The following is a 12,076-nucleotide window of genomic DNA, read 5'->3' on the forward strand; positions in this document are numbered from 1 at the left end:
AAAAACATTTTCAGGGGGAAAATCTCAGAAATGGGTTTGTTATTCTACCTACAGAAGACAAATTTTTTATGTTCCATTTTCCCTGGACTCTGGATTTGTTACTTAAGCATTAATATATTATTTGTTGCAAATGTTCTATTTAGAAAGCTACATTTCAGAAGCTCAGACTTGCAGAATTTTTTGGGGATCCATTTTTCCTAATTACTGACCATCTTTAGCTACCAATATATCAGAATGAAAAGAAAAAAGAGGAGGGGATATGTTTGTCTGTCTTAATGAGTTTAATGAGTTCTTCCATTTTTAGCATATTTAACAAGTGGGAGAAGAAGGGTGGAAGAGAAGAAGGGAGAATGGAGGTGTCGTCCTTGATTTGACATTGTTTACTGTGAACCTGAGATTATTTTCATGGTATCTTCATTATCTCAATACAGATAAGTTTATATTTTCATATGAACACAAAGAAAATACGACAATATTTTAGCTGACTGTGGTTTAGCTGACTTTGATTTTCAGGATGAGCAATAATAAAAAAGTGAAAAATAATGCCTAGTATTTTAACTGATGTTAAACAGAGGTGACACAAAGGTGACACAAATGTAAAGGAATAAAGAAAGGTCTAACTGAACTCAGGTTGATGTATTCCTTTTGAAAACATCCAGATTAGGGGCGCCTGAGTGGCTCAATCAATCTTCTGTTCAGGTCATCATCTCAGGGTCCTGGGATGGAACTCCACATAGGCTCCCTGCTTAGCGGTGTGTCTGCTTCTCCCTCTGCCTCTGCCTCTTTCTTCACTCTGCTCGCACTCTCTCTCAAATAAGTAAAATATTTGAAAAACATCAAGATTAAATCTGCATATTTAACGTTATAGACTTGAGAAGAACTTAAGGCCAGAGTAAGGCAAAACTTTTATAATATATTACCTATCATGACTTATAGATCACTTAGAAAATGTAATTACTGAATACATTCTGTTTTATTTAGAACTTTTCTTGGCTATCTGTTATATGTGGGTTTTTATTTATACTTTTATTAATCCATTCCTTCCCATTTTCATGTCTACTCTTGAGCAGGTTAGGAAGATGTGCCAATAAAAATGAATAAATTATATTTTTAAGATTAATATTTTAAAATATAAACCTTTTGCTATGATAATAGGCTATGGTGATACTGCCAGGACATAAATATTGTAGATATAATTATTTAAAGAGAAAGACTCCAATTCCTGATTGGGATTTTGTTGGTTTGTTTATCCCAAACAGTTTTTAGGCTGATGGTCATTCTCTGAAGTTTTGAAGTCTTCACTTATTTAGTTTTTTATTAATTCATGTATTTGTTAAATAAATTTCTTAATAAGCATTTGATGAATTCCTACTTTATGCCTGTGTGAATAATGTCTTTACTTCCTATTTCCCTTTTATGATCTTAATGTAATAATTTGGAGGGAATGAAAGGAAGACCATCCAAAACTGGCTGTTTCATAAATGCTTCCTGTCCAAACTCTTTGGGTAACATAGAATCTATATCAAGTACCAAATATAAAAAGATAATGAATTTGATGAAACATTTTTCTTACTTGGGAAAAGGTGTACATCTCTACTTTTTGTACTTGATGAAACATTTTCTTACTTGGGAAAAGGTGTACATATCTACTTTTTGTACCTGTAGATATTTGACCCCTTGAAACTAGTATTAATTTCAGAAAATTACCAAGTGCTTTCAAATTTCTCCAGATGCTCCCCATAAGTCTTAAATAACTATAATAACATTGCATAAGGTATATATCATTAGTTATAATTTTTAGTTACATTGGTCATCAAATATAAGATTTTTAATTCTGAGCCATTGTCCTAACTTTCTTTGTCTACCTGTTTTGGCATTAGAGCAGTGCTCTTTGAGGTAGTGTTATCATTTCGGGTTCTTTGGGACTTGCTACATAGAATTGACGTCTGTTGACAATGTGTGTGAAAAAGTGCAAGGAAGAAATTGGACTAAATCTGAATACAATTATCAGGGCAAATTTTATTTACCTCTCGGATAACAGGATCAGTTGTTTTTCAGACAAGCATAATTAATTCTCTTAATATGAATCCGGAGAATACCATGTGTGTAAAGCAAACTTAGAAAAAGAGGAGGCTGTAGGTAAAGCACATGTGAAAGTGCCCTAAACACCTCTTGTTTTCATTGTCTGCAGGAGAGCTGGAAGTATTTCAGAAAGATGGGGAACGGAAAATCCAGAGTCGACAGCAACTTCCTGTGGGAACAACATGGGGGCCATTTGCTGGGAAGATGGACCTGAATAATAATTCCTTGGTAGGTGGATGTTCTGAGATGGTTGACTCAGTATTTTGTCATAGCTCAGAAATTATCTCTGCCTGCTTCCCAGGGAAATCACTAAAAATAACAGTTTGTTTTTTCTTTTTCATGGACCACAAAACTTGGATATTTTCCAAGTGGTTTGTCTCTGAGAGTAATACACACAGAATTTAGAAGGAAACAGGTTAATCATACTAAATGGTTGTTTAGTAAGGTAATTTATAAGGTTGTTGCTTTATCTGCTTAGCCAGACTAATACTACTCACACTTAATAATATATACAAATGCATTTATTTTTAAGATGACACAAATTAATTGTCATACATTACAGGTTTACATGAAGAACAAGAAATAAACAACCTTGTTATTCCTCAGCAATATTATTTGTACCTTTAAAAGCAAAGATGAATGATTAGCATCATAATTTTTGTTAACTTCTCTGGAAAGTCTCTGTAAAATCATCCTCTAGGTAAGATTATATGGATAATTGAGGAATTCAAGGTTTTGAAAAGTAGTGGAAAGATGGGATGTGTGGGTACATTTAAACTTCATGTCTTAATTGGACATTTTAGTTTTCTACTGCTGCTGTAGCAGATTACCTACCACCAACTTAGTGGCTTCAAAACAACACAAATGTATCACCTTGCAATTCTGCAGGTCTGATGTCTGAAATGAATCTCAGCCAGCTAAAATCCAGTATCTGAAGGGCTGAATTCCTCTCTGGAGTCTCTGGGGGTGAATCTGTTTCCTTCTCTTTTCCAGCTCTCAGGGCTGCTGACATCTCTTGAGGCATGGCCCCTGCCATCTTCAAAGCCAGCAATGGCTGACTGAGTCTTCCTCACATCCACCTTCCGACTCTGAGTCTTCTGTGTCCCTCCCTCACATTTAAGAACATCTGTGATTCTAGTGGGCCCACCTGGGTAATCTAGGCTAATGGTCCTATTGTAAGGTCAGCTGATTAGCGATTTAAATTCCATCTGCTTTCTTAAATCCTTTTTGCCATGTAAGGTAACATTCACTAATTCCAGGGATTAGGACATTAGGATTTTTCCTCTTTAGGGGATAATACAAGTGATAAAATTTAGGGAGACAAATGTTTTCTATTATTTCAGAGATCTACAAATTATATATATGAAATGAAAGCCCTTCCCCGTAATTTTTAAAAGATTTTTTAATTAATTAATTAATTAATTTATGAGAGACACAGAGAGAGAGAGGCAGAGACATAGTCAGAGGGAGAAGTAGGCTCTCTACAGGGAGCCCGATGTGGGACTCAATCCCGGAACTCTGGGATCACGCCCTGAGCCAAAGGCACATACTAAACCACTGAGCCACCCAGGCATCCCAAGCCTTTCCTTCTAAATGCCCCTTGGCTGGGAAGATCTCATGGCTGCTAAATGACTCAGTGTCCTCTGTGGGGACATAACTCACAGAGGATTTTTGACAAATGTACTAAACTCAGCAACATTGCCTGCCTTCATGCAAGAAAGTCATCTTCAAATTATTACACGAAAGAAACTGGTATGTGCGGATCTCTGCTTATTCAGTGCCATGTAGATGAGACAGAGATTATTGGTTCGACTAAAGGTAATGATTGGAATAAATAGGAACTATTTGTGTCACTAAACTTTTAAACATCATGGGAGATTCAAGGGTGTTATTTTACTTTCTAAATCCACACATTTGTCCATAAAAAGATGAAGTAGGAGTTTTCACATGTATCTAAGAACCAAACAAGTTGATAGGCCAAGCTGAATATTTAATAATCAGGACAGTTTAATTCTTAGTGGTCCAGTGCACCTACTTCAAAAAGGCTTTGAGAGATGGTCCCACAAATACTTCAGTCTTTGGCTGGTTGAGTTGTATTAATAGACTCTTCTATTGACTCCTTTGAGAGAACAATATTTACCATACAGATTTCTCAAGCAAAGGCAACAGGAAGATTGTCTACAAATCAAAGGTTGAATTAAATGCTATTCTAAACCCATTTTATCTGGAGGTTTCTATAGGTTCTCTAGCTTTGCTTAAAAAAATGTTTTAGGAGATCAGATACTTACTTATCACTACATAAGTGATAAGTAACCATCATAAGCTTTAGTTATTTCTCTGATATTTCTACAAAAATGTACTACCACTGAACTAAAGCTATTACTGAAGTTAAAGAAATGTTTTCCCTTTTATTATACCAAGATAACATCTATATGAAAATTCAATTGTTGATAAATCTTTATATAATTATCTATGTATGTGTGTATATATACACACATATATATAGGTAGCATGGTACTTTTATACATTTTTAGCATGTGATAAATTGTGATGTGTGGAAAATAAACTTATTTGTGAAAGGCAAATTTTTCAATGAAATAATTTCCTATTTCTTAGATTTTTTTAACTACTGCTGTACTAATCTATGGCTATTTCATGCCATATTTAATATTTTTAAAGGACTCAGTTTATAAATACAAAGTTTTCAGAATTTTTAATGCTATTTGACGACTATGAATACTCTTCAAGGTATCGAACAGTAGTGCATAATAGTTTTTTTAATAGAAAATCACTTAATACTCTAGTTTTCTTCTTTTGCCTTCATGTTTAAATATTTGATTCATGTTTATTCCCTCATATTATAGTATTTTTATCTATTTAAAAACTTGGTTGCTTTGCCAAAATACTCTTTAAAATATTTTTCTTTTGTGATAACATTCTTTTCTGGAAATTACTTTTGATTTTATGTCATTAAACACTCTTGGTACTACCATTCCTGCTGTAGAACAATTGGCTAACATATACTACATATGCATTCTTTCCTATCCACTGTATAAGGAATTCAAAATGGATTCATTCATTTAATCCTCAAAATACACCAGTGAATTTGGATCTATTTAAAATTGTTTTTTATGGATAAGAAACTAAAGGCTCAGGGCTTTTGATTCCAGAATCTACACTTTTAAAGACCATGCCACACTCTCTTCTCAAGAGCATCTGTGACATGATGTGAGTATGATAGAATTGTTTAGGGTTTCCTTACTTAAATTCCAAATTTATAAAAATTTCTGGAGCAAATGTGCCATGATTAGAAGTGTGCTCTTTTTTTTCTTACTTTAGGCAAAATATTTGTTATGGTGCTTCACGGACTATTTGTGCAGTTACGAGTTAATTCAAAGGCTCCTGCAGTTTCATTACCTCTATAATTTGGACAGTACTTTAATATGTATTTTATATCATGAAGATAAATTTTTCCTGATCATAAAATATATACCCTTCTAACCCTTCATTACCCAACTTTGAATCAGATTTGGAATTAGCACACTCCTAAAGTGCTTATTCTCCAACCAATGTAATGTAACTCTACTCAGACTCATCATGTTGGCTCAGGAGATTCAGCACACTAATTAATCCAACACAGTAATTAATTGAGTCACCATGCCAGATGTCAAATCCTTTTTATATCTTTCAAGTTCCCATCTTGAAGTGCATTAGCAATATGCCACCTTCTGCAGGAAGCCTTTACAGACCAGGCATTCGGATGTGTATAGAACATTTCAAGAATATAGGCTATATAGACACACCAAGCAAATTGATTCAACAAAAAGTTATTCTTGGAATTATATAACACACCAAACAAATAAATACTCTTCGGCCCACACTCCATTATCTTGTTAGATACTTCATGTTTCGATGATCCAATAATGACAGGAACAACATGTAGTTAATACATTGGAGCAGATATGGGTCAGAGTGAGAGATAGAAGGAGAGAGGGGAAGAGGAGATTTATTGTAAGGAATTGGCTTATGTAAATGGAAACTGGCCAGTCAGGCAGGCTTCTGTGTGCACAAGCAGGCTGGAGACCAAGGAGAGACAACAATTCAGTTCTAGTCCAAAGACTGGTAGGCAGGGCAGCCGGGGTGGCTCAGAAGTTTAGTGCCACTTCGGCCCAGGGTGTGATCCTGGAGATCCGGGATCGAGTCCCATGTTGGGTTCCCTGCTTGGAGCCTACTTCTCCCTCTGCCTGTGTCTCTGCCTCTGTGTGTGTCTGTCTGTGTCTCTCATGAATAAGTAAATAGAATATTAAAGAAAACAAAACAAAACAAAACTGGTAGGCAGAGACCCTGGAGAACCAGTGGTGCAGAAGAAGTTTGCTGTTTGGAAAGGCCAGTGTTTTTGTTCTTTTCAAGCCTTCAGTTGGTTAAATGAGACCCATATATTACAGAGGGCAATTGGCTTCATCCAGAGTTCACTGATTCAAATGTTAGTCTCATCCAAAATACTCTCCAAGTTGACCCATAAAAAGTAAGCATCACAGGCTCCAAAGGTCTATGATACATTGGAAGTTTCAGGTTTTCAAGTATAATTGTATGCCCCAGAATGGACTGTTAGCCAGTGAATGAGCCTACCCTTCTCTCCAATGTCCCACCTCTGCACCAAGGAGTAACTTACATTAAATCTTATCATGGTGACACAAACTTTATGTTTTTAAATGTCTTGCAATTTTATTCATTGAAAATATCAAAGGACTACTGACAAGGAAGGCATTTTAAAAATCACTTTAAATTGTGATCAATATTTGTTTTGGAGGTGTTTTAGGATTTCTGTATTTATATATTGTTCCTTTGAAGTTTTCCCATTTTCTTCTAAGGACAAAGGTCTTTGTTATATGCTAAATTTCTGCTACGTTAGCACATGATGAGTGCTTAATAGGTGTCAAATAACAGTGACTATTTGGAAGACTGGATATCTGGAATTTAAATGACGTTTGCCCTCTTTTGCTTTTTTGCTTTTGAATATATCAGCTGTCAGTAGCTAACTAGTCTAATACAGTCAACTGCTGGAATTACACAACATGCATACCTAATTAAATAGAATATAAATAAAGTCTCACGTTACTTACTACATAGTAGTAAATTCATCACGACCTGTTAAGTTCAACAAATGAAATCTGGTGGAGAAGTCACATTTTATTGATGCTGTTCAATCAGGATAGATTGTTTTATTTTCCCATAGGGCATTTGTGACATTGAATTCTACAAATGGGAAATACACATATAAAAGGTACTATAGACAACATTTTATTGACTTAATAATGAAATAATGCAGGCATTAAATTGCACCTTAAACTTTTCATGATAGTTACCATCATAAAAATGTGGCTGAGGAAAGACCTAGAGGTTTCTGTTCCATATCATAGAAAATAAGAGAATTATTAGATGTCTCCATTTCTCCCCTTTCTGTTCTGACTCTTCCAGCAATCTGAGGTTCCATTCATTGACAGAGTCTTCAAGCTTCATGTTGTACAAAACCTATAGGAAATACACCGCCGCCCATATGTCTCTAGCATTCACCTTTATAGTCAAAGGTTGCTTAGTGGAAACGTGACTTTCTAATAGATGACTTTTTTCCCAGCCTCAGGAGCAAACTCACTGCAAGCCAGGCAAGTTGGAAGTGCTGGAGAACTAATATTTCCTGGGCTAATGTTCAATCAATGAAGGACAGAAGTTGGTGGATAAATACCCCTGCTTCCTTGCCTCTCCATAATGGAAAGAATTCTTAAAGTTTGCCAGTGGAATTGACCTTCAGTTGGCTATATAATGCCTTCTTTATAGCCTGCTTTTTCCTTCCTGCTTACTTCTCCATACCTCTACTGAAATTTTGTGAGCTTACCTCCCCAGTGGACTACTTGCACTGTAATCAGTCTCATGGTAAATTCTGGGGAAACCTTACCAAAACAGCCTCTAAAATATAATAGTGAAGTAAATTTAAAAGTCATATCCAAATTTTTGTTGAGATTCCAGAGAACATAGATTTCTTTTAAAAATTTGTATAATTCCGTTTTAGACCTCTGCCTCTGGCACATAATAGATACTCAATAAATACTATTTAAAATAATCTAATCTAATGCACTTTTCCTTACTGTAAGTATTCTGATTGGACTCCACTCATAACCTCTCATCTTACCATCTCAGTGATTTAATTCATAATTTTGCTGAGGCATGCATTTTTGTCTGGTCTTACATTTCTTTTCATTGAGATTGACATTGGGAAAGATCACTTCCTTCTTAATACTTATTCTAACCAAGGCTCAGGACTACCGTACTTTCCTACTTCTCATATCTCCCTGGGTCTTGGCTCTTTTGATTGTAACTACTGTGCATGTTTCCCAAAAGACTCTGGCCTTTCTTCACTTCTCCCTCTGCTCTCAGTACCTCAGGGAGCTTATCCACTTGCAGAGCTTCAGCTACTAATTTGCAAATGACATTTAAATTAAAAAATCTCTAACCTTGGTTTTTTACCCTTTCACTAATAGCACAGTTCGGCTGTTGGTAAGCCTTTCCCGTTGACTTGCTCCAAAGAAATAGTTATAAGGAGAGTTTAGTACTATTTCCACAGATTGCTTCTCTGTTCTTCTCCCTGATGTCCAGCTTTTTGTCACCTTTGATCCCAAGTCTCCGTCTGCAAGAAGTTCGCCCTGTAACTTATTATGGGTTTTGTCCCCATTTCTACCTCTCCTTTTCTCATCTCTCAAATGTCCATTTAGGCCCATAGTCACACATGTGCATGCACACACACCCCTCTTCTTTATTGCCTGTAACTACTAAACTTGCTTTTCTCTACATCTTCCAGGATTCTCGTTTTCACTTCCAGAAACCCAAGTACCATAACTCCTGCTTCCTTCATATCTGTTCTCTTCTTTCTGTCCCTTGCTACTGCTGCTTTAGTTGAAACCTCCATCTTTTCTTCCTCGTTATCACAATATTCTCCTCCTGTTCTTTATGCCTTCCTTCTTGTCTCCTTTTCTTTTCCCTAAATTATAGTATGTCCCAACAACAAAAATAGTGTCACTTTGCATGGTTAAAATCATCCTACAGGGCAAGGGAGAACCCAGACTCCTTGGCAAAGCCAAAAAGGGTCTTCATGATACTCACCTCCTTTGCTCTTTCCCCTTTTCCACTTTCAGTGTGGAATTCCAGTCAACATCAACCACCTGTAATGCTCTGAATGTACTTTCTTCTCACATCTCTGTGCATCTGGCCATGCTGTCTTGCTATCTCATCATCCTAGGAAGCTCTGTGCTCCCCCCACACCCTCTATTTATTAGCACACCGACTCCAATTCTTACATAAAAACTCAGCTCAAGTAGACCTTTCTTAAAGTCTGGAATAGAAATGGTCTCCTCAATATTCCCCGGATGCTCTAGATTTACTAGGATGAGACTATTTATCACAGAATTGCATCTCTTTATGTGTCTCTCCTGAGGACTATATGTCTTTTTGCATCCTTTCTCCCTCGAGCAATGTCTAGCTTAGAGCACAGGCCCATTGAACAACCTATAAAGAATTAGGAAATCGGTTCTTCCCTTTCTCTTATCTCTAGTATCAATGAATAATGTGCATCTCTTTATTCAAGATCCTTATGTTATCCCCATGTCTTCATACCCCTTTCTTTTGTTTCCTCGGAAACTTTACTTGATCTGCCCAACTTAGCAATACGATTATCATAATTAATATCCTCTTGTGTCTGTTTCTTGTTTGTTTATGTATTTATGTTTATTCTTCATCTCAGTTGAGTGTAAGATTCAGTTGGGCAGGATAACTGTATTTCTTCAGTGCTTACCCACTAAGGAGATATGCCCATGATGGTTTCTTGACATTGACTAATTTCAGTATTAGATTTGTAACCCGTGAAGCGGTGAGGGAGGATGAGGTGTTGAGCCCTTTGAGGCAATTATGATTTGTTTACAGCAGAATCTGCTTTAGATCCCTCAGTATGACCTGGGTGAAGGCCAAGAAGGTGTTCTGCTCAACCATGCTTTCTGTGAAGTCTCATCCAGCATCTCTCTTTCCAGTGACAAACCATCTGGGAAATTCCATCTGTCTCTGCTTGGAAACTGAGGTGGCAGTCGCCCACTGTGAGCAATTTTCTATTAACTTCTTGGATAAGATCAGTCAGATTTATACTGAATTGATGGGAACCGTAAGAGCAGGGTTGTTCCAAGAGAAGACAAATGTACTGATTCCTCTAATTGGGCTGAAGCCAGTTTCATTCACGGATGCCCTTAGGTTCTAGTAGTGCAAGGACTTATAACCTTTTTAATTGTACCCTCTTTCTCTTGGGAAGCATTGGTGAAATTCATTATTGATGGAGGTTGTAGATTTGTCCCTTAGGGAGGCCAAGATCCTGGCTTCTCTTATACTCGATCTGCTTTGTGGAGAATTAATGGAAACTGAGTGGAAGCTGCTTGAAGAAGACACGAGACAAAACATTTAATGCCACAGAGTCTTGGAAAGTGACACATTGATCTGGTTTTTAGAATTAGAGTAGGTTTCTTGTTTGTTTGTTTGTTATTTGTTTATTTGTGGGAGAGGAAAGTGGTTGGTATGGAATTCCACGTTGGTAAAGGCATCCTACAGAATGTTTCAGAAAGGAAGAAACCAAACACCAAGGAATTATTTCACAATTCAGATCTGTAGAGGCAAACCAGGCAAGTCAGTTGCATATGGATCTGAAGGGATTGATTGTATTACAATGTAGGCATAGCGGTGATGTTGGCAGTGGATGGAATTATATTGTAATATGAGAAAATGATGTTGAAATAAAAATACAAATTGTGCCTTTCCTAATAATTTGTACCTGCCTCCAAGACACACCTTTTGTGTCTTGTGTCTTGGTCTCTCTGCTAATCTCAATCTCTCTGATTTATTGTTTCTTCTGATGGTGAAGTCTTTCCAGGTTCTCTATGTTTGGACTTGTATTTGAAAGGTGGGAACACAAAGACAATTACTTGTCATATGTAGGCAATTTATGTGTACCTTAGTTACCTATGTCTGAAATTTAAACACATTTTTAACTTTGAATTATCATACATGGCTAAACCTATTTACCTATACTTAGGCAAATTTAAACAAGCAAAAGGTATCTTTTTCTTCACGTAAGATTATTCATTGTTCCCTTTCTCTAGAACTTAAGGAGAACTTATACTGAAAATGATCTTTTCAAGGAATTATTAAAATGACTCTATGTTATGCTGTTAATTTAGTCAGTGTCTGGGAGGAGTAGCTATTCATATCCTCATATTATCAAAGTGGTTCTACTAAGAATATGTGTGTAAATTTGAAGAAACTGATGAGTAGCACTACCTTTCCCATAAGCATAGGCATTGAAGACAAAATCTGGCTATTGGTTCATAGCTCCAGACACTCTTTGCAGAGTTGTTCCTGTTCTAGACCTTTTTCACACTTCATGGTCCCCCAGGGGATGGAGATAGAGTCTCTGCTCCCCAAGGGGAGTCTATCAAATTCTTGAGTGGTGAGAGAATGTTTTGTAAAATATAACTCTATTGTTTTCATAACACAAATTATAGAATATAAAGCTTGGAAAACATCTTGGCTGGAGGAGAAGTCAGGATGAGAAAGCACTGTGAGGAGCAGTTTGAAAAGTTGATCAAAATTTTCTTTTGTTATTTGCTGATTTATCTGGCATGACTTTTAAAGTCTCCCCCCCCCCCTTTTTTTTGAAGAGTTGACATTCCACAAGTCTTTTAAAAACAATTGGGTTGGCATTGTGTACTTACCCATTATTTGCATGATTATAATAAATATTGCTCCAATGTTATGAGAATTTAGCAGTGATCTCAGCTAGGCATGATAATTAACACATTCAGTAACTGAAATGGTAACTGTGAAAGAATGGGCTATTTTTTATTTCTTCTGTTTAGCCTTAAAAATCAATATGACTTAGGGATAACTCTTGAATATGTTATAAAAT

At 36.3% G+C, this 12,076-nt stretch overlaps 1 protein-coding gene across 3 annotated transcripts in view; it reads left to right on the forward strand.

Moving 5' to 3' along the window:
• Positions 1-12,076, forward strand: part of ZFPM2 (zinc finger protein, FOG family member 2) — a 456,593-nt gene that overhangs the window by 223,973 nt on the left and 220,544 nt on the right. For 2 of the 3 annotated variants that reach the window (XM_055314244.1, XM_055314245.1), the window contains one exon: positions 2,192-2,310. In XM_055314244.1, coding sequence (XP_055170219.1) covers positions 2,192-2,310 — 119 coding nt within the window. Of the gene's footprint in view, positions 1-2,191; positions 2,311-2,744; positions 2,783-12,076 lie in introns of those variants that run through there. The other variant, XM_055314246.1, reaches the window with a different exon arrangement.

This window comes from Nyctereutes procyonoides, unplaced genomic scaffold (assembly GCF_905146905.1).
Source record: "Nyctereutes procyonoides isolate TBG_1078 unplaced genomic scaffold, NYPRO_anot_genome, whole genome shotgun sequence".
Lineage (NCBI taxonomy): Eukaryota > Metazoa > Chordata > Mammalia > Carnivora > Canidae > Nyctereutes > Nyctereutes procyonoides.